General features: G+C 38.6%; 1 protein-coding gene and 1 long non-coding RNA gene across 2 annotated transcripts; both read right to left on the bottom strand.

Moving 5' to 3' along the window:
• Positions 1-15,254: 15,254 nt before the first annotated feature.
• LOC125237047 lies at positions 15,255-17,354 on the bottom strand. The gene is made up of 2 exons (XR_007178277.1): positions 15,905-17,354; positions 15,255-15,693 (listed from the first exon to the last, which is right to left on the bottom strand). It is a non-coding gene; the product is annotated as an uncharacterized LOC125237047 (long non-coding RNA).
• A 3,077-nt stretch (positions 17,355-20,431) lies between these two features.
• LOC125236920 lies at positions 20,432-23,546 on the bottom strand. Its single transcript, XM_048143837.1, has 2 exons — positions 22,853-23,546; positions 20,432-22,641 (listed from the first exon to the last, which is right to left on the bottom strand). The coding sequence occupies exon 2, from the start codon at positions 21,635-21,637 to the stop codon at positions 20,432-20,434; it is 1,206 nt and encodes a 401-aa protein (XP_047999794.1). The 5' UTR covers positions 21,638-22,641; positions 22,853-23,546.
• Between the last annotated feature and the right edge of the window lie 3,558 nt (positions 23,547-27,104).

Consider the following 27,104-nt stretch of genomic DNA (forward strand, 5'->3'; position numbering starts at 1 on the left):
TCTGAAACACAGACCTTCACTTACCATAGATCTAATGTTCAAAATATGCACAAGTGTATCCCTACCATAAGCTGTACAGTTCAGCCAGCGAAGCTGAGATAGGCAACCTATAGGCTTGAGTTCTGATCCCCCCCTCTGCTTTTGCCCGCAGGCTAGGGTAGCAGAGAGTAGATCGCCCTATCCGTGTATATATCCAGTATTCTAGGACACACCAGTACCAGCCACATGAGAGACCCAGCTGCGATCAACTTTACTTAGATGTGGATCGATCACAACCGAAATCCCCAGCGACCAACGCCAGCATGGACTAGAGCACCGAGTAAATAAATATAAATATATATAGGACCCCAGCCTCAAATACTGCCGACTTCAGTGAGCAAGGATTACTCCTAATGTCTTTCGTCAATCGTGAAAGTCCTCACTTCCATCTAACAGTTGGACTCTTTGAGACCGGTGAGAAAATACGCTTTTGTAAGTAAATAAAAGCGCCCCAGCCCTCCACTTGGAACAAAAAGACCCCTAAACGCCTTATGTTTAACAGCCGCAAGGTATAAAGCGCTTAGCCGGACAACAGTCTGTCACAAACAATGATCTGGCTTATAACTTTCACAAAATAACCCCATAGAAAATTACTAAATTCAATTTTACTGACCAACTAAACAAACGAATGAAGTTTCCTTTACGTGCTATAATCTAAGCCTAGTTTTGCAAGAATTACTCCCTACAAAACCAAACACAGACTTATCTCCAAGCACCAGCCATACATCGACCCAGTCTTTGTATTGCTTGACGGCACTCAAGAAACAAAGCACAGAAAACTTCACTATACACATTAATTTAAATGTAACACTACACTATAAATAGAACACTAAAATAACCCCACAACTGACGGTAAAGCAATTCCACCACAGGTCTAAATTCAACTGTACGACGATATTGTCCCCGCACAATCAAACAGAGACACAATTTCAAAGTTTACAATCACTTAGAATAATTTCCAAGTAAAAACAAACAGAGAAATAATAGCAGAACAACTTCACTCACCAGTATAATATACGAAAGCCAGAGACACTGTTAGTCTTGTAGATATTTTAAGAATGCCGCGCGTCGGCTCGCTCCGACCCTTTTATAGCCTTTAATCCAGACATAATACGGACTGCAGACGTTTTGCAGACAAACCGCAGACTGCAGACGTTTTGCAGACATAATGCAGACGTTTTACAGACATAGCGCGGACTGCAGACGTTTTGCAGACACAATGCAGATGTTTTACAGACATAACGCGGACTGCAGACGTTTTGCAGACACAATGCAGATGTTTTACAGACATAACGCGGACTGCAGACGTTTTGCAGACACAATGCAGATGTTTTACAGACATAACGCGGACTGCAGACGTTTTGCAGACACAACATCGACAGAAAGCCATTAACTTGCGCACATAAGAAAAAGATCACAAGTGCTTTGTTTACACTCATACGCTCTACGCAATAAAGTTCACGATCATCACGCGGATGTTTGCTTATTAACACGTGCAGATTGCAGCTGTTTTAGAGAGAGACAGAGCTATTGGTATTGATACCTATGTAGTCCAATAGTGGAGTGTTCCGTAAATATTTTTACGTAAATATTATTTTGTGAAAGACTGTTTAAATCAATTTAGTAACTGACTTCGCAATGAAAGATCTCATTTGTTACTTAATATTACGTTAAATGATATACTCAAGGAGTATAATAATCAATATCAGTGATTATTACCTCTCTGACTTGTAATTGGAACCAAGACGCAATATCGGAACGCCATTCGTTTGACAGATCAGATTGTTAGTATCCACAATCCATCCATGTGAATATAGTTTGTAAATAAGTTTTTTTCAATAAGTTGTGCATCGAATTATAGTGATTTCTATGACTGATGACGTAACTAAACATGTGATTAACCATCACAGATATTATTTGTTAAAATATTCAATGAAATCCCGAAGGAATTATGCACCAAAAAGTTAGCCAAGGAAAAGTTGATTTGCCGTAAGTTTTATATGTAATAACGAGTCCATTTCCTCGTCATAGACGCTTGTTCTGTTACAACTCGCCCCCGATTGGATTTCTTTTACAAAATACAAAGTAGTTTGTAAAAAAATTCAATCTTATTTAGCAAAAGAAGCAATAAAACTGAAGAAAAGAAAAATATCTCTAGATCAGTCGGAAATATCCCCCCATTTCTAATCGTGTGGTGTGTATTCCAATACTATGCAACTGCTAGCGACTCAGTTTTGAAATCAGCTCATCAGAATCTCGACAATGAACCATGATAACCCCTTTCTCAGAGTCCACGCATCGCCAGGGATACCAGGTTGTGAGTCTGATAGGTCCTATTAACCCGTTCTTGCTAGCTCGTTCCCCGGTCGCGGCGAATATTCATTCCATCCACACTGTTGGACCGGAATAATTATCGTAATAATTTCAACGAGTTCACAATAACTTCCCACGCAATTACGAAGAAACCTTTAGAGCTCTCATTATAAGTCCAGAGCCTTCAATCTCCATTGTCGGAACTCAAACCAATGTCTCTACCTAATCACTCCAGCCACATGTTTTGGCGCATGTCTCATACTTGAATAAAATATACTGACTTAAGATTTGTTTGGATGTGTTTTTTTTTTATAAAACAAGCCTTAAATGACATAAGCATGTACCTCAACTCGGTACCATATCATTATTTGATCAAATGTAGAAATTATTTGATGATACTAAACTTCACATATTTGAACACATAACAAGGAAACAAATATTGATAAGAGCCTCGTTCTCACTAGACGATTTTGGCCCTTTTATATGTCGATTGTCAAATACATCCCATTCAAGATGAGGTGTGTGGTTGTCGTATGGGTCTTATTACCTTGTGTAGTAGTAATCATAAAAAACTACCCTTGAAATGGGTCGAATCCATTGGATTTTAACCTAACCAATAAGAATTTTATGACTAATATGTTCCCAAAATCCCCCCCTTGTTTGTTCCCGCAAATTCCAACCAAACTAATTTTGACCACTTTCCAGCGCTGTCTGTCTGTATCAATCCACTCATTCCATAAAATAAAACATTCGAGACACACTTTCATATCTTACATCCGTCATATCCAGCCATTCAATCTATCAAACATACATCTATAAGCATTCATCACCTCTAACTTATACACAATACACATACACTCGTTCATTCCTCCTCAATTACGCTTTCATTCGATTGTTTACAGAAAGCCAACGCTTTTAAAAGTAATCAAAATAAAGAAAAAAAAAATGGAAATAAAATAACATAATAACTTCAAAAATTTTCGTATTCTATTTTACCCCACTCTATTCTGACTCGAAGGCAAAGAAAATTTCAATTTATTTATAATAGGTTTCATTTTATACATCTATATTTCATTTTTACAAAGTATTTATTAACCGCAAACAATTTGACTATGTGTGAAAATTGTTTGATGCACATACTAAAAATAAAATGTTCGTACGAAACAAAATATTATATTTTATGTTCACATTTTAACTAGAGTCAATTACTGTAAGTTCACTACCCTACTTTCAATTTTCCTGTCTTTGTTTTTTTTTCCTGCAGTTCATAATGCAACATTGACAGCATAAAATGCAAAAATTTAATAAAAGTAAATATAGTCAGCAAAAAAAAAATAGTAGCCCTCCCTACTCCGATCTTTGTAGGATAAAATACTGACCAACTTATGCTTAGGAACGAGGATCTGCACTGGTGCCTACCGACATCGTACAGTGGGACGGTGAGAGTAAAAAAATAATGACTTTAGGGTGTCATCACCCTATATCATGTAAAACGATAACGCAAAATAAATATCACTGCTAACTGTAATAACTAAAATGAAAATTTGTTTGTCAACCGCTCTTAATTTTTCTAATGTCCAGGTAGACTAGATACATTTATGATGTTCAGCTATTGTTATATTAAAAGAATCTAAGCATACAATGCATGTTCAATACATTCTTCCTTCAAAATAAAGATTTTGAAAAATGTTGTCCACATAATGAACCGACATCTTTATTTAGATACTAAAAAAAAATCCGTATTATAGATTTACATCTACCATACACCATTTTATAATCCTAGGGGTGAAACTACTGAATGACAGCAAAACTATACGTTGGGCTAGCTAATAAGGCCCTTTACCGCCCAGACCACTATAGAAATAAAATTAATTTCAGACAAAATTTTGACTTCTACCACCCTTATAATAATAACACTGAATCTCAATAAAATTTACAAGAATTCATAACGTAATTCAAATAATGATAATGATGATAAGAAAGAAAATATAATAATGTTCCACATAAGTATGCCGCAATTAAAGAAAACTCTTTACTAAAAGGTCATTGACTTGTAACCAATGTACTCATAAAATTTACATTACACATCATGTAATGTTCATAATAAACGCAAATTACAATTTTGCAAAAAAAAGCAGTTGCAATTTTGAAGTGGTTTTGATATTTTCAATTTTTTTTCCACAAAATATGATATATCCTTAATTTTGATTTGGTTTTGATATTTTTTGTAAAATATAATGTAACATCAAATTTGATGTGGTTTTGAATATATATTTTTATTTTTTTACAAACTATCTGCAAAATTTTACTTTGGTTTTAACTACCTTATGATAAAATACAAAATAATTCCATAAGTAGGTTCAAAATACTTTTATTAGATTGAATAATAATATAACAAAATAATGAATTTCTTGAAGCGAGCTTAAACTTGCATTGTCCTCTTCTATGTTCGTGTCTTCAATATTGTAAAACATGCCCCGACAGTCTTTTGTAATCTCAGACAATTTATTCCTTCTTCAAATGCCATGAAGAGCAGCTGCAACAAACTTAGAAAATTGTTAACAAACACGACAATGGGCTGAGGAACTTGATCATGGTGTCTCTCTTCCTTTTTTCTCCTTCATACTTGGCTAGTTCTATGATGAGTTCTTGAGTAGCTAATGATGATGATTAAATCCTGCTGGCCCTCCTCAGAGGCATTTCCACTGGCCCTGGTCCGACGCAAATAGATAATATTTCAATATCTTCCTAACTATTCTCTTCTCAGTCGGTGTAATAGCCCAGGACACCATGAAATCTCTTCCGAAAACACGCTGCAGACTTGATCACAATCAGCATAATCACAGAAGACTCAGTCATTTGAACACAGCAAAACTAATCAATATTTTCTTCATCTCCAAAGTCGACTCCTTATTTGTACAATCAATGGCAAGTTTTTGAGGATTACAACCTACTTCCAGTTTTCCAAAAATATCTCTCACTTGAATTGTAAATAATGAAATACCACATTAGTAACATTAACTATTTTACCACCTTCATTCAATTTTAAAATAATTTACAAAAAAAAAGTAATTTTTATATTTTTAATAATAACCAAAACAAAACCGTAAATATAAAAACAAAATAAAATGGGATTTCAAAATAAAATTACAAAAAGTGAAACAAAAGTAAGATTCGAACTCCCACCGTCGCATGTACCGTCCCTTACATTAGTCCATCCCTATACTGCCTGAGCTACGAACGAATTAAGGATCCGGTCGAATTTAGCCATCAAATAACTAACGGACGAAGGTATTTTATAAATTCCCAATTATTTTATGTAAAGTTTAAGTTTACTTGAAACATTTTGTTTTACTTAATTCACGAACATGAAATAATATGTAATGAATACTCTTATCACAAATTAAAACTTTTCTAAGATACAAATCACATTTGAAATCTAAAATAATCAATATTGTTGAAATTTGAAGTGTTTTCAGCGCACTATTTCCGTAAAATTGTATATAATAAGAAGGAATAATATGTAATAAAATGTCATATACAATCAGATTCTAAAAATCATACACAATCAATCACTGTTCCGATTAAATATTAGGTAATATTTGTTTGTATTTGTACTCACTTGCTTTGTTCACTTTTCTTGCAGAATTTTAAACACTGAACACCACCATTCACCATTACACTTCATTGATGCTAAATAATATTTGTTTTAAACACTTTCTTCTCACACACAATCTGCATTTTTTTTAGAACAATCGTCAAACACAATTTTCGATCGTAACCAATATGTTACGACGACACTCACTTTTGTCCCTTGCGACGGCGAGATAACGCTACAAATTTATGGAAATCAATATTTATAGAAACTGAACATACCTTGGTTAAACGGTAAGCATTAAAATTATATCTTTGACTAATTTACTTGACCTAGGTCTCCTAACTGTACTTGGAACTTGTAATGTTGTTTCCGTTCCAACCAATAAAATTTCTCAAGCTTATGTATTATGGAAAGCAATATTTGTAGGACCTCAAATGAATGTTATGGCATTTAAAAATAGGCATTGAATCTTGTCCAAACTTTAATTTTGTATTTTTCAAAGATAAAACTTGACGTCTGATACTTAAATAAAATTATGTAGACTAAAAATCCAGACTTAGCATAGATTTTGTTTGTGTTACAATGAGTTTAAATAGTGTATGTATCAATTTTCAGTATATGAAATGGATTATCATCATTGAAGAACATCAACCAGCTGTCGGCAATGTGCAGGTTGACTGAGGAATTTTCCGAAGTGTCTTTTTATGGATTGTACTCCGTCTTAGCACAATTCCCAAGTAAGTACAAAAATTATTGCCACCAAAGGCTACTTTTAGACTTGATTAACCCTACTCAGTGAGTAAAACGACTCGGCAGGAAATTTTACATTAGTTAGAAACATGGATATGGTTGTTCTTCTTTTTTTTTTTCTTAACCATAAATGGCCTAGATAAATATAAACAATCTTAATGATACGTATTTATAAATAAGATTCCTTAAACATACATACACCCTTTTTTTACTAATCTTTCAATATGTACAATTTCAGGTTTTACCCGAGAGGCCATGCTTCAGGTTGGACCGTCTTCCATATATCTACTGACTTCATATAAATGAAAGGTACTTATGTTTTATTATAATAACATGTTCTAATTATTGAATTTAAAAGTGAACAGCTCATGGCATTAATAATATTATATTTAGAAAATTTAGTTGCGAGGGATAGCGATGACTATAGCGATGAAGTGAAAATTAAACTTATACTTACTTTATTGGCTAAGTAAACTCATTATTAACTTATTTATGTACTAACTCATGTAGATATGAACTTCAAGGCAGAGGTTCTCAAACTTTTTAATATTTTTTTTCTTTTGTAAATTTTGTAGTATGCGTTGTTTTTTCTGATACAATATTTCTCACGGGCGTGTCTTAGTTTCCAAATAAAGCGACGCGCCTCCGTGAGTAGATAAGTGAAATAATATTGTTCCCATTTGGCAGAACCCCACTCTAAAACTAAACCCTTTTATTTCTTATAATATATGAACATTTCTAATGTCTGACTATTTCTTTTCAGTCTCGCTGATCTGCACAACCAGCTCATGTTCAACGTTACTGAACTACAAAGTAATCCGACAATCAGACTGGACCCGGTCATATCAGGTAAGTTTACATACCTACTGCGTACCACATACTACATACTTTTTCTGAACCTCAGTAAAATATGGTTTCATAATGATGATACATACATACATACTTATTTGTATTACTACAGTAAAAATATATACCTATAGAAAGTTGAAATTCGTATAGTGCATTTAATTTATTGAAATAATTGGCAGACATAGGCTACGGTGACCTCTCACCATCAAGAGGGATGTATGCTTGTTTATTACGGATGTAATATGAAAATATATGATGACCTATAAGCTAATGAACTAAATTAGTCCTAACATGATTAAAACAGACAGAAATTTGTTCTTCTCACGACTACTCATAGTGAAAATATTCAGTATAAAGACTGCCAAAGTATTGTATGATGTATGAAATCCTGTAAGCTAATATGTAGATTATAGAGTGACAACTGAAATGCAAACAAACCATCCATCGAAGGAGGTACTGTCATAGTATAACATGCGTGTAGCTATTCAGTATTCATAGAAAAATGGCGGGACGCCCCTTATAATTTTGTATTTCAGCGCGACAACGAATAATCGCGCCCCCATAGCAATTAGACTAGAGCCTATCTTCTTGTATTACTAGGTCTTAAATCTAGGGCTTAGGTATCCTGGATTATTTTAGGAAAATCATCTTACATCTAGACTATGATAGCGACCTACTTAATGTTCTAACTAGTAGTTACACTGCCTATGGATGAAGTACTGTATAACAGGCGCCTACTAAGAATATACATATTAGTGTTCATGGACTATATATATAAGACAGCATCGAAGCTCTCAGATCTCCGGTGTGAAGTGCAAACGTGATGTGAGCTTTCAAAATAGCCCGGAAGATGGCAGAGCCTGCTATGAAAATGTACTAGATATATAGAGAACTATTTGTTTTAACATGAAATTCTATTGCTATTGTACATAGTTCACCCACTTATGTTTCAAATTCCGGTCACTAGGTGGGAAACTCTTCTAAACTACTACAGCTCCGCGCCTCCTATTATTTTAGGTACATGGGTATTTTTCTATAAGTACCTAGTATTTTACGTACTAGCCCTGCCCATCCCACAGCTAGAAAAACATACATTAAGGCACAGAATAAATAATAGTACTGCGCAGAGGCGCAAAGGAACGTCAAGATGTGCCAATGCCAACAATTGCTACGTAGCAATGCAACCAAATGGCCTAATCGGGACGATGTTTAACCACTACGATTATGAGCTAATTTCCTAGAAATAAATTTTGTCTTAGTTTACTACGCTACTTTAATTTTATTATTTTTATTTTTCAGAATCCAGAGGAAGACAAAAATATAATTGATTCTGTACTGATGCATGACTTCGCTCGGGACGCGGCAATAATAAACAATGGAAGAAAATACTACAGACGTGTTTATTAACAATAAAGTTATTTTTGTTTTTATGAAATAGCGATTGAATAAAAATATTAGGTATATGAGTTTTATTTAGAGATGAAATAAGTCAGAAATACAGCACACCCACTCATCTTCACAGCAACAAATGTAGCCTGGCAAGGCTATAAAATAAGGTTATTAAAATTCTGGTTGCTCGGCACCAAAAGTAACCTTGCAACGGCTACTTCCTATTATTTATTTGTAAACCTTGGTATCCAAGATGTGTTCTACAGAGCACATCTTAGATCCTGGTCACGGCACCAAATATAACTAAACCTCCGCTCACCTTACTTATTTACTTACTTACTTGACTAACCAACATTATAGCTAACCCCCCCTTAAATTTGGCCTTGTGATCGTCTAGCGTGAATAAGTAGATCCCTTCGATGTGAACCACTATAACTCAGATCCTTTAATGAGTATCAGCTGTATTTTTGACTAATATTTAAAATTTTATTTATTTATATTTTAAAGAAGAATAAAGGTTATTGTAGCATAATAATATAGTGTTATAGAAGAGTATTTTATCAGATTTAGGCCTAGAAAGTTATATGTGAGAAAATTAATGACGTGATGAAGAAATTTTAGAATAAAAGTTAGTGAGTGAAACATACATGAAATAAATATTAAAAAATATTTTGGTAATCATCCGCTACGCCTTATTAGTGGTCCCGGCTTGGGCAAGGGCTTGCGATACGGTATGGGACCCCTGACCTGATCAAACCACTTTATCAGGATCCTAAGCAAGTAAGCCTGAAGGGCTATCTATCTACGAACTAACCCCCTTTTTGTTTTATTTATTTTTCCCTAGCTAAACCCCCCCGTTCCCCAATACTGCTAATAGACCATAACTTCTCGATCTTTCTAATGTTTTATCGAAACACCGAGCAGTTGCTAACTTTTATAAAAACTAAGTAAGTCAAACTTTTCTAAGCTTTTGACTTTCCATCAGTGGACGGCGCTCGCATGCCACTGGGCCCTATAACAAACCTATGCTTTTTATTCCAAAGTATAGTTTGTTTCCCTAACCAACTTGATAGAATTTACCTTGAAAAACCAGTTAGCAACACTAAGTGTCCCGCAGCCACACCGAAAAATCAGAAATTGCTACCACAATTATTAATTTCACTCAAATAAATTAAGTAATAAGAGTTTTTATAAATTACCAGTTTTACCACATATTTTAAGATAGTAAACACCACATTTAAAGTCCATTTAAACCATATAAATAGTAGTAGTTAAATTATTTCTCCACAATACACGTTGACCAATTATATTCCAAGACCAATCATAAAAGAACTCTACTTTCATAGAAATAGTGTGTGACTTTACCCTAGTCCTATCGTTTTCCCTACTCTAGCATATCTGAAACACAGACCTTCACTTACCATAGATCTAATGTTCAAAATATGCACAAGTGTATCCCTACCATAAGCTGTACAGTTCAGCCAGCGAAGCTGAGATAGGCAACCTATAGGCTTGAGTTCTGATCCCCCCCTCTGCTTTTGCCCGCAGGCTAGGGTAGCAGAGAGTAGATCGCCCTATCCGTGTATATATCCAGTATTCTAGGACACACCAGTACCAGCCACATGAGAGACCCAGCTGCGATCAACTTTACTTAGATGTGGATCGATCACAACCGAAATCCCCAGCGACCAACGCCAGCATGGACTAGAGCACCGAGTAAATAAATATAAATATATATAGGACCCCAGCCTCAAATACTGCCGACTTCAGTGAGCAAGGATTACTCCTAATGTCTTTCGTCAATCGTGAAAGTCCTCACTTCCATCTAACAGTTGGACTCTTTGAGACCGGTGAGAAAATACGCTTTTGTAAGTAAATAAAAGCGCCCCAGCCCTCCACTTGGAACAAAAAGACCCCTAAACGCCTTATGTTTAACAGCCGCAAGGTATAAAGCGCTTAGCCGGACAACAGTCTGTCACAAACAATGATCTGGCTTATAACTTTCACAAAATAACCCCATAGAAAATTACTAAATTCAATTTTACTGACCAACTAAACAAACGAATGAAGTTTCCTTTACGTGCTATAATCTAAGCCTAGTTTTGCAAGAATTACTCCCTACAAAACCAAACACAGACTTATCTCCAAGCACCAGCCATACATCGACCCAGTCTTTGTATTGCTTGACGGCACTCAAGAAACAAAGCACAGAAAACTTCACTATACACATTAATTTAAATGTAACACTACACTATAAATAGAACACTAAAATAACCCCACAACTGACGGTAAAGCAATTCCACCACAGGTCTAAATTCAACTGTACGACGATATTGTCCCCGCACAATCAAACAGAGACACAATTTCAAAGTTTACAATCACTTAGAATAATTTCCAAGTAAAAACAAACAGAGAAATAATAGCAGAACAACTTCACTCACCAGTATAATATACGAAAGCCAGAGACACTGTTAGTCTTGTAGATATTTTAAGAATGCCGCGCGTCGGCTCGCTCCGACCCTTTTATAGCCTTTAATCCAGACATAATACGGACTGCAGACGTTTTGCAGACAAACCGCAGACTGCAGACGTTTTGCAGACATAATGCAGACGTTTTACAGACATAGCGCGGACTGCAGACGTTTTGCAGACACAATGCAGATGTTTTACAGACATAACGCGGACTGCAGACGTTTTGCAGACACAATGCAGATGTTTTACAGACATAACGCGGACTGCAGACGTTTTGCAGACACAATGCAGATGTTTTACAGACATAACGCGGACTGCAGACGTTTTGCAGACACAACATCGACAGAAAGCCATTAACTTGCGCACATAAGAAAAAGATCACAAGTGCTTTGTTTACACTCATACGCTCTACGCAATAAAGTTCACGATCATCACGCGGATGTTTGCTTATTAACACGTGCAGATTGCAGCTGTTTTAGAGAGAGACAGAGCTATTGGTATTGATACCTATGTAGTCCAATAGTGGAGTGTTCCGTAAATATTTTTACGTAAATATTATTTTGTGAAAGACTGTTTAAATCAATTTAGTAACTGACTTCGCAATGAAAGATCTCATTTGTTACTTAATATTACGTTAAATGATATACTCAAGGAGTATAATAATCAATATCAGTGATTATTACCTCTCTGACTTGTAATTGGCACCAAGACGCAATATCGGAACGCCATTCGTTTGACAGATCAGATTGTTAGTATCCACAATCCATCCATGTGAATATAGTTTGTAAATAAGTTTTTTTCAATAAGTTGTGCATCGAATTATAGTGATTTCTATGACTGATGACGTAACTAAACATGTGATTAACCATCACAGATATTATTTGTTAAAATATTCAATGAAATCCCGAAGGAATTATGCACCAAAAAGTTAGCCAAGGAAAAGTTGATTTGCCGTAAGTTTTATATGTAATAACGAGTCCATTTCCTCGTCATAGACGCTTGTTCTGTTACACTACGCATGAAAAGTTACTCGGTATTCTTTTTTCTTTCGACTGGTGTCATTTTTACACAGTTTGACAACACATGTAAGCAGATTTTCTTATTTTTCTTCAGATGTTTTCGCCACGGGCGCCTCGATCCAACTGACAGGAGATTAGTGGATGAGGTCATAGACAGAGCTGTCAATGTGGATGATAGAATCACAGTTTTTTAGTATTGAACGTTACGTCCATATAATATTAGGTCCATGCGAAAAACAAGAAACTCATAATTTCAAATAAAATTATTAATTCGATTAAAATTATAAAAAATATCTCAAAAATACCAACATACTCCCACCTACAGGTCGCGTAAATTACTTAGTAAATTTTGCCAAGAGATGGCGCTAAACACAATAATGCTCATTAGAGTACGTACCTTTTACTTTACTGAAAATTATTCAGAATAGAATAAGACCAAAAACAGAAGAATATGTAGGTTTAGATCAATATGGATTTAGAAAGAATAGAGGGACTAGGGAAGCAATACTCGCACTAAGAATGATAATTGACAGAAGAATGGCTCTAAATTTTGACACACATATAGCTTTTATAGACCTAGAAAAGGCATTTGACAAAGTAAACTGGAAGAAAATGATGGAAATATTAAAGGAAGCCGGGTTAGATTACAAAGACAGAAGAATTATTTACGAACTCTACAAAAACCAAGAAACCGTAATTGAAGTTGGAGAAGAGTCAGAAAGGGCACACATTAGGCAGGGTGTTAGACAAGGATGTCCACTTTCTCCACTTATTTTCAATATCTTCGTCGAGTGTGCCGTAAAAATGTTAATAGAATCCGGAAAAGGGGGGGTGAAATTTAATGGGAATAACATTCAGTTTGTTCGTTTTGCTGACGATATTGCAGCAATGACAGACTCAACAACACAGTTACAGGAATTAGTTACAGAGATGGATAGAGTGTTCAATAACTTTGGATTGAAAATAAACGCCAGTAAAACCAAAATATTAGTCACATCAAAAAAGCCACGTTTAAATCATATATCAATAGTAATTAACAATAACACCGTAGAACAAGTTCGTAAGTTTAAATATCTGGGTAGCGTAATCACCAATAACTCCAGATGTACTCAAGACATCACTGCACGAATAGCCATGGCAAAGAAAGCATTTAATGAAAAAAAGTACCTGTTTAAAGCCAGAATAAACACAACAATCAAGAAAAAGTTAATAAAATTGTACATCTGGAGCATAGCGTTATACGGCAGCGAAACGTGGACGATGCTGCAACAAGACAGAAAACGCCTTGAAGCTTTTGAAATGTGGTGCTGGCGGCGGATGGAGAAAATAAGTTGGACAGAGAAAGTAACAAACGAAGAAGTCTTAAGTATTTTAAGAACTGTTGAATGCAGAAGAGGAAATATGTTGGGACACCTGTTACGACACGACGAATTCATCAAGATCATCATAGAAGGGAAAGTAGAAGGAAGAAGAAAGAGAGGAAAGCCAAGGAGGGCATACATGGACCAAGTGAAAGAGAAAGTGAATGTCGTGTCGTATCAGGCTGTCAAAGAAAAAGCCCAGGAAAGATATAGCTGGAGATTGCTTCACCGACAAGAGCCCAGCTCTTAAATTTCTGATGATGATGAGAGTACATACCTATACTTCTAGCCAAGTCTTATACCTACGAGTACCATGAGATTTTCATTTCATTTCATTTTCATTTATTTGCCATAAATTGTATGTTTACATAAGATGGTACATGTACATGTTTAATAAGTTTCAATACAATTTTACCAGATTGGTGTAGCATTTTTAGATTATTTTAACCATTGAAAGTTTGTACGGAACCCTCGGTGGGCGAGTCCAACTCGTACTTGGCCGGTTTTATCAAATTAATTTGTACCAGATATAGAAGTTATGACATTTTCCCCTAAAACAGAATACTAAACTTTTACTATGTTTCCGTACAAAATTCTTCGAAAATATCTTATTTGACTGGTTTACGTATACTGACACTTACTTGGTACGACAGTTGCCAAAGGTATAGTGAATATGTAGTTTCCTTTTATTGCTGCCATTATGCCAAACACAAGATGGATGACACTACTTGTAGGAACCTCGAAACAGTACGACGGTAAATAAAGATTTGGAGTCTGTAAAAGAAATACTTACAAGTTAGTGTTGTAGGTAGGTGTCTACGCTGTTCTAAATTTTTCAAGTCTACATTACCTATCGTAAATGGATGGATGGATCTGTATAGGAAACTATTGATACTGAATAGGAATCGCTTGGCATAGAAATAAGGCATGTGATACACATGCCTGTAGCTATCACAACTGGCATGTTAGCCACGTACAAAATACTCGCATGCCAGTTCATCTCCCAAGTAATTTTGTAAGCGGCTGGCATGCCAGTTGTTCAAGCTGCGGGCATGTGTATCGCAGGCCTAAGGTAGGATACGTCAGGGAAGCGCCGCAAAGGGGCGTGCAGCATCCCTGGTGCGCAGTCCCAACAGCAACAAAATTTGTAGGATGCTGTTGGGGCTGGCAATGGTAAGTCATTTAATGATAGCGGACAAGGTTGACTGTCCCTATTTAGCGCACTGCGAGGGATTGCATTCCCCAATGAGTGTTGTGTTGTTTTAAATTTAAGATTGTATGCACTAACCCCTTCGTTTGTAAGTCCTAATAATAACATATCGTCACTACTTTAAAAAAAACTTGTATCTTCGTCTGTCAATGAAAAGAAAATTGTAGTAAGTATGTATTGAATGCTGATACGATATTTAATTTTATGGGGGGTTTCCTTTAGCTAATGCCAAAATAAAAAAAATCAAACAACAGTTGAAGAGGAACCAGGTATTTATTGAATTCAGGAAAAAAAAATCTAAATTGTTTATGCTAATTTGTTATCCTAGATACACGGTAACAATTGTTTGCCGAGGGCTAGCTCACGAGAACAATAATGTTGAGTTTATATTTTAAGGGAACAAACGTGGGTCAGCGAGCTCTAAATTATCATTACTGGTAGAAACGGATACAGCGGTCAATATATATTAAGGTAGTTACACGGATGGGCGCCAGAACCGAAAGGCCGGTTCATTCAGTCAATAAGTAAACGTGGAAAGATCTGACCTCGAAACACCACAACTGCCACGTCAGCCGCCTTGGGGTGAAACGTCGGGAGTAGGTAGAACAGCAGCAATCTGCTGCCCACAAGTTACCGGGATACCAGGGGAAGCTCTCGCGGCCGGCGCGAGGTTTAGGCGACGCGGCGTGAACCCTGGAATGGTTATACCAGTCTGTAAGTAAAATTCCTAAAGATGGTGCCCGTAAGGGGGGTTTATACCGCCCGCGGGACACGGGGGCTACCTTGGAATTTAAATTTCGAACGACAACGCGTTCCGTGAAACGACCTACTGCTAATTTGGAAGATATACATAACCTACGGAACAAGTTGGCTTCTAACAAGGTTTAAAAAATGTATGACTTACCGTTGATGGAGAAAGGGCCAGCAGAGGGCAAAATTGCACCTATTTCGACATCCGGGCACGCTGGGCGTCGCCTATCACCATCAGAACATGGTTTTATTCACGTCCGATTCCGGGGCTGGAAAATATGCAACGCTTCGTTAGAAACTAACCAACTAAAAAGAAATACACAACCGAATCACTATTGAAACTCACTCAAACGGGCGATTGCGCCCGATTTTAGCTTGGGCCAACGATATCCCTTCGACTCTCTCTCCGGCAAAAAGAAATCCCATCTCATTCGCCATTTTGGACGGGACTAGTGTTGCCAAGCCTAAATCGGCTCGCACCGCAAACAGCCGGCTCCGGACGTTCAATGGAAATTAAGTCAACAATAAAATATAATACTAAACTCTTCGCGATTAACGCGGAGCTTAAAAAAACCCATAATTAAGTCTGGTTACGAATAAAAGGAAGGAAGGCAAACGCCCGATGACGATTTACTTCTATTTTTCAAAATGGCAACTATGATCCACGTAAGTCCATAGAGGAATACAAGAGTGCAGCTATCCCACGCTAGATGGCGCAAGAAACCGATCAGGTATCCTCCGGTCGAAGACTTCCCGCCTATTTCCAAGAGAGGGCAGTAGAAGTCATAACTTAGGCCGGGCAATCCAATAGTTAATGCTATATTTAAGGAAAGGAAATTTGTTTTGTTACAATACTCCCCTCCCCAGAGAAAATTTTGACGAGACAAAATTTTGAGCTGGTCCCCAGCTTCAACTACCTGGAGTATGGGTAAAAGGACTACTACAACTCAACATCTAAATCTGATATACAAAAAAAAATACCATCGAAATCGAACCCACGACTTACTAATTCTAAAATAATGGCCACAGTCAGGACTGTGATCCAGATACCACATGCAACTAATAACTTACTCGACACAACGCCAGAACGAAGAGCTGGAAGCTCCTATCCTCGCAGTATATCTTGGCGGCGCAGCGAGCGACCGAGGTAACGGGCTGCGCGTCCAAGCTACACGGCGGAAGGCGGGACAAGCACAATTACCCGTAAACCGATTACGGGTTAGTGCCCGATAGCTCGGCTAGGAAGCCGCTAAACTACCCTTTGACACTCTTCACCGGGAAGCTAGCCCTGCAGGACGAAACCCGAGCTCTCGCCCTGCACTGCCAACCTCTCTGTGGACATACAGCTTATAGCTAATTAAATTGATCACGGATCAAACTTTTTGATATGCTGGACATGCCAGGACCCTAAATTTTTACCAGTATAGAAATCCTCTAACTCGTATACCAAACTCGAGAGCTTACGAACTATTCGACACTTCGCATATTTGGGAGCGAGCTTAGCCATGAAAAACTTACTAGCATCACTCAAGGGAAAAGTTTTTTTCATAACGACCTCACCCTCGTGGAACTCTTCGGAACGACGACCTTTGTTGTAATAACGTGCCCCCTATCGTGAGCTTTTAGTAGTGATAACTTAACCCGTTCGAAAACTGCCCTCAGGCCGCCCAGGGAGTCCGCATACCGGTCGGGGGAGTCAATGGACGGATCCGGGTTAGACGTTTGGCTGTCCCCGTATACTTTCCCACACGCAACGGCCTCCCTACCATGGACCAGGAAGAAGGGGGAACAACGAGTGGTTTCACTGGTGGTGGAATTCATAGCGAATTGGACTTTGGGCAAGGCTACATCCCAAGCTCGATGATCGTCCTGAACCATGATAGCGACAGCCGTAAGGCAAGTTTTGTGAAAACGCTCCACGCTGTTTACTTGGGCCGTGTAACGAGGCGTGTAATGAATTTGAGGAATGAAATATTTCTGAAACAAGGCTTTCAGCTCGCTGCCAGTGAATTGCGTACCATTATCCGTAATCACGGTGCGCGGCACCCCATGTTTGAGAAACACCTCATCCTCCAGTCGCTGCGCGATGATTTTCCCTACAGCGCGCCTGAGGGGGAAAAACATCACGTATTTGGAAAAACAACACAACACCGACAGAATATACGTGTACCCAGCTCGGGATCGAGGTAGCGGACCCACTAAATCTATGCTAAGCGTGTCGAAAGGACGCGAACAGGTCTTAGGATGCCCCATGAATCCGAGAGGGGCCTTTTGAGAATTCTTGTACGCGGCACAAACTTCGCACCCTCGAATAAAATTAGCGATGTCTTTGTACATGGTAGGCCAATAGTAGTGCAAAGATAACCGCTTGTACGTTTTAAAAACTCCCAGGTGGGAAAGCTCCTCATTGTGGCAAGTTTTAATTAAATCTGAACGTTGAGACGACGGTACGGCTTCTTTCCAATCGAATTCTCTCGAAATGTTGAATTTACCTTTACAGTAACGCATAAGTTTATTACCCTGAATAACGTAATTAGGGCAAGAGCCTGGAGACTCTTGACATTTTTTAAAAAGCTTATTATACCACTCGCACGTATGGATTTCCAACACCGGCACACTACGAGACAAGGCGTCAGGGACGACATGATCCTTACCTTTACGGTGTATGATTTCAAAGTCATAGGGAGATAATCTACAACCCCAACGCGCTAATCTTCCTGTCGGATTAGTTAAGTTAAAAAACCACTTTAAACTCGAGTGATCGGTAATTACTTTAAAACGGGGTCCACCCTCCAGATAGGGCCGGAAATGCTCTATACTGAAAACGACGGCCAGAGCCTCGCGCTCCGTCGCGGAATAATTGCGCTCAGCACGATTCAACGAACGACTTGCGTAAGCTATGGGGTGCTCTAGCCCGTCTGACATCACTTGTGTCAAAGTACCGGCCACACCGTACCCGGACGCATCACAGTGCAAGAGAAACGGCTTGGAGAAATCAGGGCAAGAAAGTATGGGAGCCGACACTAAGGCCGACTTTAATTTCTGGAAGGATTCTTGGGCGTCCTCCGACCACAAGAAGGGAGGAGCGTTTTTCCGAGTGCTCGTCAAAGCATTTAGGGGCGCCGCGAGGTCGCTGAAATTTTTGATGAATCTACGGTAGTAAGATGCGGTACCTATAAACATCTTAACCTCCTTGCGGTTAGTGGGAACCGGGTAATCGATAATAGCTTGAATTTTGGAAGGATCAGTATGCAGACCATGCTCGTCTACCACATAGCCGAGGTATTTGAGTTCCTTTCGGAAGAATTGGGATTTCCCGAGGTTAATGGTTAGATTAGCGGCCGACAGACGGTCTAGCACGCGAGTCAATAATGAAATATGCTCCTCAAAGGTCTGACTGACAATTATAATATCATCTAGGTACACAAAAAGCCTGTCATTGAATTCTGGGCCAAACAGCTTATCCATGAGGCGCTGCTGCGTGCCCGGTGCGCCCGTGAGGCCGAAACACATTACTTTAAATTGAAATAAGCCTCTTTTGGGAACCGTAAAGGCTGTGCGCTCACGCGAGGCCTCGTCTAACGGAATTTGCCAAAACGCGCTTTTCAAGTCAATGGAAGATAAAAATTTCGCATCCCTCAACTGGTCCAAAATACGCGAAATATAAGGTAATGGGTACGCATCGCGCTTACTCACCGAATTCAATTTGCGACTATCCAAACAAAAGCGCAAGTCCCCGTTGGACTTAGCAGTGAACAGCGTGGGATTATTCCAAGCACTAGTACTAGGTTCAACCACGTCCTGCTCCAGCATCTCGTCTAATTGTCGGTTAAGCTCGATCAGCCGGTGCGGTGAGATCGGGTAGTAACGTTGCTTGATCGGGGGGCTGTCGCCTGTGTCTATCTTATGGGTGAGCAAGTGAGTACGCCCTAAGCCTTTCTTCTCGAACGAAATATTCTCAAAGCCACGAATAATCCCGTCCGCGATAGTTTGTTGGTCCGGAGTCAACTCCTGGAAGGAGCAAAGGTGCTTGTCAGGCACTACCTCATCTACGGTAGTGTCTGAATCCGAGTTCCCGTACTGACGAAATAATTCGGGCGCAATGTTGAACGCTTTAAAGAAGTTAACCCCGAAGATCATGCGCGTGCCTACATCCGGTATCACGTAAAATTTAATTTCACGCGTAAGATTCTTAGCCTTGACCGTTAAATACATACAACCGACTATTCTCGAACGAGTTTTATTAGCCGCTATAATATGGGTATTATCCGTGGCAGAAACTAACTGAGCTCCTAGCGATAAAAAATCCACATGAGAGTTGGAACCAATGATACTTATTCCTGCCCCTGTATCCAAGAGGCCTCGAAAAGAATGACCTAAAATGCCCACCGACATGTGAGGTCGCTCGTCCTTATTTATAACGAACCGATTCCGAACCACCGAAACGGGAAGAGACATTAAGGTGCTAACTATAAGTGGGTAGTCGGGACAATCCGGACCTACCCCAATATTATCTCCACCAAAATCAACCAAATTACACGAGTTCCCACGCTCCGAATCGTAGGGACTCAAAATTCGGCGGCCCGGACTATTTAGTTTTTTGAAGCACCGGAAACATCATCATTGTGCGACGAGGACGAAGTGGAAGCCTGAGATAAACAATTTGGGCAGTCCGGATAAGTCACGCCCCCTTACCACATTTAAAGCAAACCACACGCTTAGACTTGCACTCACGTAAACTGTGCGTATCTACACGACAACGAACACAGAACGGCTTCTCCATCGGGTGAGCTGCCTCCACCTTGGGACGTGATGAGGATTTAAAACTCAGATCCGCGGCTAAAGTCGACGAGGAAGGTCTAGGAGGCTCCACAAATGCATTGGCCCGTTGCCAGCTATCTTCAAGCACGCGACACACCCTCTTCAAATCCTTTAAGGTAGTAACTGACTGGATAGCCAAGGGCACTGTATATTCCGGACGAACATTAATTGAAACTATGTCAAACTTCTCTTGATCCGACAATTCACTATTTAAACGGCTGAAGTAATTCTGCATAATACTAATGTATGTGGAAATGTTCTCATTAGAACCCTGAGTACGATTCCTAATTTCTTTAAGTAAGCGCCTATCGTAATCGAACGGCAAAAATTCCTCTATCAAGGCGGCCTTCAGCTGATCCCAAGTAGACACCTCCGTACGGATACCACGGTACCACATCAGTGCATCTCCATCAAATAATTCCACCGCCGAAGCTAAAAGCCTAGCCTCCGTAATTCGACGCGAAGCTGCCAACTCCTCGACCCGCTGCAGGAAAGCCTTCACACACGAACGACCGTTAAATTTAAGATTTAAAGAACTAACCGTCTGATATTTATTAAAGCACGAAGCATTAGGAACCGCTGGTGAAGTCTCCGTCTGAGCAGGAGGCTCCACCCCTTCGACCGCATCAGTAAACGCAGCATTCGAATGAGTCGACACGAATACCGATAGCATGTTATCCAATTTTGAAAGAATTCGCATAAGCCGCTCCATTAACTCGGAGTGCGAGGTCACATCGGTGGACTCTACTGGTTTAATCCGTGTTAATCGATGATATAAATGGTGACCTAATGCTTGTACCCGATTAAGAGACTTCAAAGTTATTGGAGACTTGGCAGCCGTGGTAGATTCCTCCAATTCACCTAACTTCTTTTGAACCACTGTAAGCTCTTGCGCTAACTGCCCTTCAAATTCCGCAATGTCATCCGAAGGTAGCTCCCTTGCTAACTTCCTAATTTGTTCCCTTAAGCTTTTTACATCTCCCGCGGGAGTGACATCCCTAATGGACACTTCATACTCTAACTCATCTTTATGTAATAAATTATAATTAATAGGACGGTCCTCCATTATGAAAAAGTTGACAATGGCTACTACAAACAATCACTGTAACCTCCCACACAGGGAGAATATAATATTCTTACTTTTAAATTTAAAAAAAAAGACTTAACTTTTCTTTTACACAACCGTCCGTTAACAAACAAGTACCTTGGTTGTAATCTCCAATATACATGCAATCTCTTAATAACTATTAATATAAAATTGTTACAACTCCCACACTGGGTCCCGGTAACCCACAAGAATTAATGTTTATAGAAATGGTAAAAGAACAAATTTTTTTTCTTAAAATAACTATCTTTCCAAACACTGAAAGTAATATCAGAAATAATTCCGCACAACTATACGAGGTACTTGCAGCTACAATACACAAAATTACTTAAAATTAAAAAAAAGTACCTACTTAATTACAATTATACAAGCCGCACCGTTTCTACCAGAAAATTCCTCTAGCTAACAATGTGACTAAAGAGGCTCGCTGATATAACGCCCCACGATGGGCTGACACTGATACGATATTTAATTTTATGGGGGGTTTCCTTTAGCTAATGCCAAAATAAAAAAAATCAAACAACAGTTGAAGAGGAACCAGGTATTTATTGAATTCAGGAAAAAAAAATCTAAATTGTTTATGCTAATTTGTTATCCTAGATACACGGTAACAATTGTTTGCCGAGGGCTAGCTCACGAGAACAATAATGTTGAGTTTATATTTTAAGGGAACAAACGTGGGTCAGCGAGCTCTAAATTATCATTACTGGTAGAAACGGATACAGCGGTCAATATATATTAAGGTAGTTACACGGATGGGCGCCAGAACCGAAAGGCCGGTTCATTCAGTCAATAAGTAAACGTGGAAAGATCTGACCTCGAAACACCACAACTGCCACGTCAGCCGCCTTGGGGTGAAACGTCGGGAGTAGGTAGAACAGCAGCAATCTGCTGCCCACAAGTTACCGGGATACCAGGGGAAGCTCTCGCGGCCGGCGCGAGGTTTAGGCGACGCGGCGTGAACCCTGGAATGGTTATACCAGTCTGTAAGTAAAATTCCTAAAGATGGTGCCCGTAAGGGGGGTTTATACCGCCCGCGGGACACGGGGGCTACCTTGGAATTTAAATTTCGAACGACAACGCGTTCCGTGAAACGACCTACTGCTAATTTGGAAGATATACATAACCTACGGAACAAGTTGGCTTCTAACAAGGTTTAAAAAATGTATGACTTACCGTTGATGGAGAAAGGGCCAGCAGAGGGCAAAATTGCACCTATTTCGACATCCGGGCACGCTGGGCGTCGCCTATCACCATCAGAACATGGTTTTATTCACGTCCGATTCCGGGGCTGGAAAATATGCAACGCTTCGTTAGAAACTAACCAACTAAAAAGAAATACACAACCGAATCACTATTGAAACTCACTCAAACGGGCGATTGCGCCCGATTTTAGCTTGGGCCAACGATATCCCTTCGACTCTCTCTCCGGCAAAAAGAAATCCCATCTCATTCGCCATTTTGGACGGGACTAGTGTTGCCAAGCCTAAATCGGCTCGCACCGCAAACAGCCGGCTCCGGACGTTCAATGGAAATTAAGTCAACAATAAAATATAATACTAAACTCTTCGCGATTAACGCGGAGCTTAAAAAAAACCCATAATTAAGTCTGGTTACGAATAAAAGGAAGGAAGGCAAACGCCCGATGACGATTTACTTCTATTTTTCAAAATGGCAACTATGATCCACGTAAGTCCATAGAGGAATACAAGAGTGCAGCTATCCCACGCTAGATGGCGCAAGAAACCGATCAGGTATCCTCCGGTCGAAGACTTCCCGCCTATTTCCAAGAGAGGGCAGTAGAAGTCATAACTTAGGCCGGGCAATCCAATAGTTAATGCTATATTTAAGGAAAGGAAATTTGTTTTGTTACAATGCATATAGACTTACTGCGTTTTAACTTTGAGGAGAAGCATGAGATACGAGATTTTTTCAAAGTGCTGACGATATGTGTCTATGGTTAGTTGGTTACACGAAATAAAAATATTAATTCATTCATTCAAAGGTGATTGAAAGTCATAATGTAATGTTTGCCAGATTATCATTAGTCATAATTCTGAAACGTTCAAGTTTTCGGGGCTGTCGCTAAGGTCATCTATAGATAGGTTTCGTTAGGTTTGTTTTATGGCGGGTACCCGTAGGTGGCCGGCTCGGGGACGTCTGCCACCTACACGAGGGTCCCTGAGAGACCAGTGCACTAAGTAAAGTCGCACAACCACAGAGTCCAACACTGCAATGGTCAATTAATAGAGCCATTATGACATCAACATTCCCTGATATCTGGAAAACTGCCGTCGTTCGGCCAATAACCAAAAATAATACTCCCTCCAGTGTTCGCGACTTACGACCAATCAACCAACCATTGTTGTCTAAAGTCCTGGAGAAGGTAGTACATGATCAGGTACTTCAGTATTGCGAATTATATTGCCTTTTGCCAGAAATGCAATTGGGCTTTAGGAAACAGCATAGCACAAGCACAGCTCTTTTGGATGTCGTAAATAGTATCCTTTCATCTCAGGACGAAGGCAATGGGACAATTTTGACGATACTTGATTTTTCACGTGCCTTTGACTCTGTTAATATTACACTCTTGTTGTCAAAGTTATCTTACTATGGTTTCGATAATCCGGCCATAAAATTTTTCAATAGTTACTTATCTAACCGCCAACAACTTGTTGAGATAAAGAAGTCCAATGGTTTGGTTACATATTCCGACCCTCAGCCTGTCACAAGAGGAGTGACCCAAGGGTCTATTCTTGGCCCTTTATTATTTATATTATACTCTGCAGATACTATACACAGTATCGAAAATGGACAGTATCATTTATATGCCGACGAGTAGTCTGTAGTGCAGTGCAGTTAATGGTCCCTTTTCATAAACATGCCGTCAAAGAAGCAATCCATGAAGATCTCTCAAACATAGCTAAGTGGTCTGAAAAAACTCCCTCGTCCTGAACATAGCCAAGTCCAAATTCCTCGTGCTGGGGAGTAAAAAACAAACTTCAGGTTTTACAGAGTGTTACGTGAATCTCCATATTGCTGGTTTCCCAATTGAGCGAGTATATGAAGCTCGGAATCTAGGGATAACTCTGCGAAGCCCTCGGTTTGTCTAAGTTTATTTTATTTTATTTATTTAAGTAAGAAACAAACAATATTTTATATCGTGTTCAGTAAAAATAACTTTAATTTAACTACTGTGATACCGTTATCGGTCGGTTTGTATAAGAAAACTCAAAAGTTAATCCAAAAGGTACAAAGGTTAATTCTCAAAAAAGTGGCATCGTATCCTGCCATCACGTTTTTGAATAAAAAGTATGCGAAATATGTAATTTTCACATATAACTAAAATTTTCATAGATAGACACTAACATGATACATCGAGGCCAGCACATATTTTTTCTATATATCTAATACTTTTGTAAAAAATAAATAAAGAATACCGTTTTCTACTGTACCCTGCCGTGTCACAACGCGACACTGCTCCAGTTTTAGCTCTTTAGATTATTAATCTACAGGTCTATGATAATAAAAAGTAGTTTTTTATAGAAACTAGACTATTACATTATTGAATAATCGTTGCACGGGATATTTAGATTACTTTTTAACACAAATATTCACATTCGAAGTTTGTCCAGCGATATTTTCTCCATATCCTGTGCGCTCGCGGTATCGCACCTCACTCACACATAGAAAGTCTCATTGAGACCCTAATACACGCAAAACACGCAGTCAGTCTGGTTCTAGCCGCCGATGTGAAAGTTTGTGCGTTAAGTGCCGCGGTCTTGTGGTGATAAGTTTTCGAAGAGTGACGTTTTGAGTTTGTAACAGGTATGTACACTTTATTCTGGCATGATTTTTTTTAAATGTTAATACGGCAGTTTTTTACTAATACCATTTTAATGTTGTATTAAGGTTATATTTATACTAAAATTATGACAATTGTATTGTTAACAGTTTCGGAGATAATATCTAGTTAACCAGTTTTTCACTACATCCTGTGTAACTTTATCCTGCCATCATTCTACAGGGTAAAGTGACGGTATGCAGGATAAAGAGAAACATGTCCAGGATAAAGTTACTTATGGCAGGATAAAGTAAAATAAACTCTTTTATGAACTTGTAATGTAAGTATGTTTGTATGTATGTATGTTTTGGTCAAATCTTGAAGCAGAAAATTCAATTTGAATCAGATTGATTCAACCAATTGAGATTAAATCTTGTATAAACGTTTAGTTTGAATGACAACGCATACCTATACTCGTATTGGTGATAAAAGATTGAAACCTTTTTTTGAACTTTTGTTGTTTGCATATTAAAAGCTTATGAATAATTGAAACTATTTCAATTACTATAGTAGGTTCGGCTTGTACTTGGACCAACGATACGGTACGATCCGGTTTACGTACGTAAGGTACCTACCTAATTCAGAACTTTTGTAAATGTATCGGTTTAACGAGAGGACCTCCAAATACTTCAATTGTTTGGCACTGTATTTTACAATACATTAGCTCGGAAAGTGACTTGTCACTGCACTTAAGATTCTAACCACTAGCTACCCAATTATCATATGCTCGCCTGCAGTATATAAGTACTAAAAACACGTAGATAAAAATCAATTTTTGTACGGTCATTTAGGTACATATTTTCTTTTGCGTATAGATTACATCGAAGTTTTTTATTTTAGGGGTGACATGGTCAAACCAAAGAAGAAAGTAAAGACGAGAGAAGAATTATTAGCTCGGAAAAGAGAGAATCCTCTACTTTATGCTGAATCCAAAAAAAAGTAAAGAAAAGTATGAGCGAAAAAAACGGGAAGGTAAAGTAAAAACTATTAGAAATTTGCCCCAAGAGAACAAAAGTGCTCTAAGGAAAAAGTGGAGAGATCAATCCAAAAAGGCATATCAACTGAGGAAAGAAAAAAAGGCAGCCATAAAAGACTATATGGCTTCTAACAGTCCACCAGACAGCGATATTGAAGAAGCAGCACTGCAAAACGTAGGTGATTTACGCCCCAATGAACCTGAAAATCTCCCCGGATGTTCAAGATCTGTACCACAAGTACAACATCCGTGCAGCCCCGTGAGATCTCCAGTTTCGTCACCAGGTTCAAGTGCGTGTGCATCTCCGCGAGCTCGACAAATACTTCGTAAATTGAGGTATAAAAAAGATAAAGAGATTGAATCCTTAAGAGATCAATTACAATCAGTTAAAAAATTAAATAACATGTATCGAAAGCAGCTATCGAGACAATATCGATACCTTTGGGTTCAATTGGCGTAAAGGACAAAATGCAGGTTTTCAGGAGAAGCAAAAAACAACTTTTTTTTTAGAAAAATGTTTATATCTTTTTTGTTTTTTGACCTATATTTGTGACGTATATAGAAAAATATGTAGATTTTTAGTATCCTTAACCTAGTGTAGCAACTGT

The sequence above is a fragment of the Leguminivora glycinivorella genome, chromosome 20 (genome assembly GCF_023078275.1).
Source record: "Leguminivora glycinivorella isolate SPB_JAAS2020 chromosome 20, LegGlyc_1.1, whole genome shotgun sequence".
Lineage (NCBI taxonomy): Eukaryota > Metazoa > Arthropoda > Insecta > Lepidoptera > Tortricidae > Leguminivora > Leguminivora glycinivorella.

Bases quoted from the DNA above. Each gene is read 5' to 3' on its own strand.
- LOC125236920 (XM_048143837.1), bottom strand. From the start codon at position 21,637: ATGGAGGACCGTCCTATTAATTATAATTTATTACATAAAGATGAGTTA.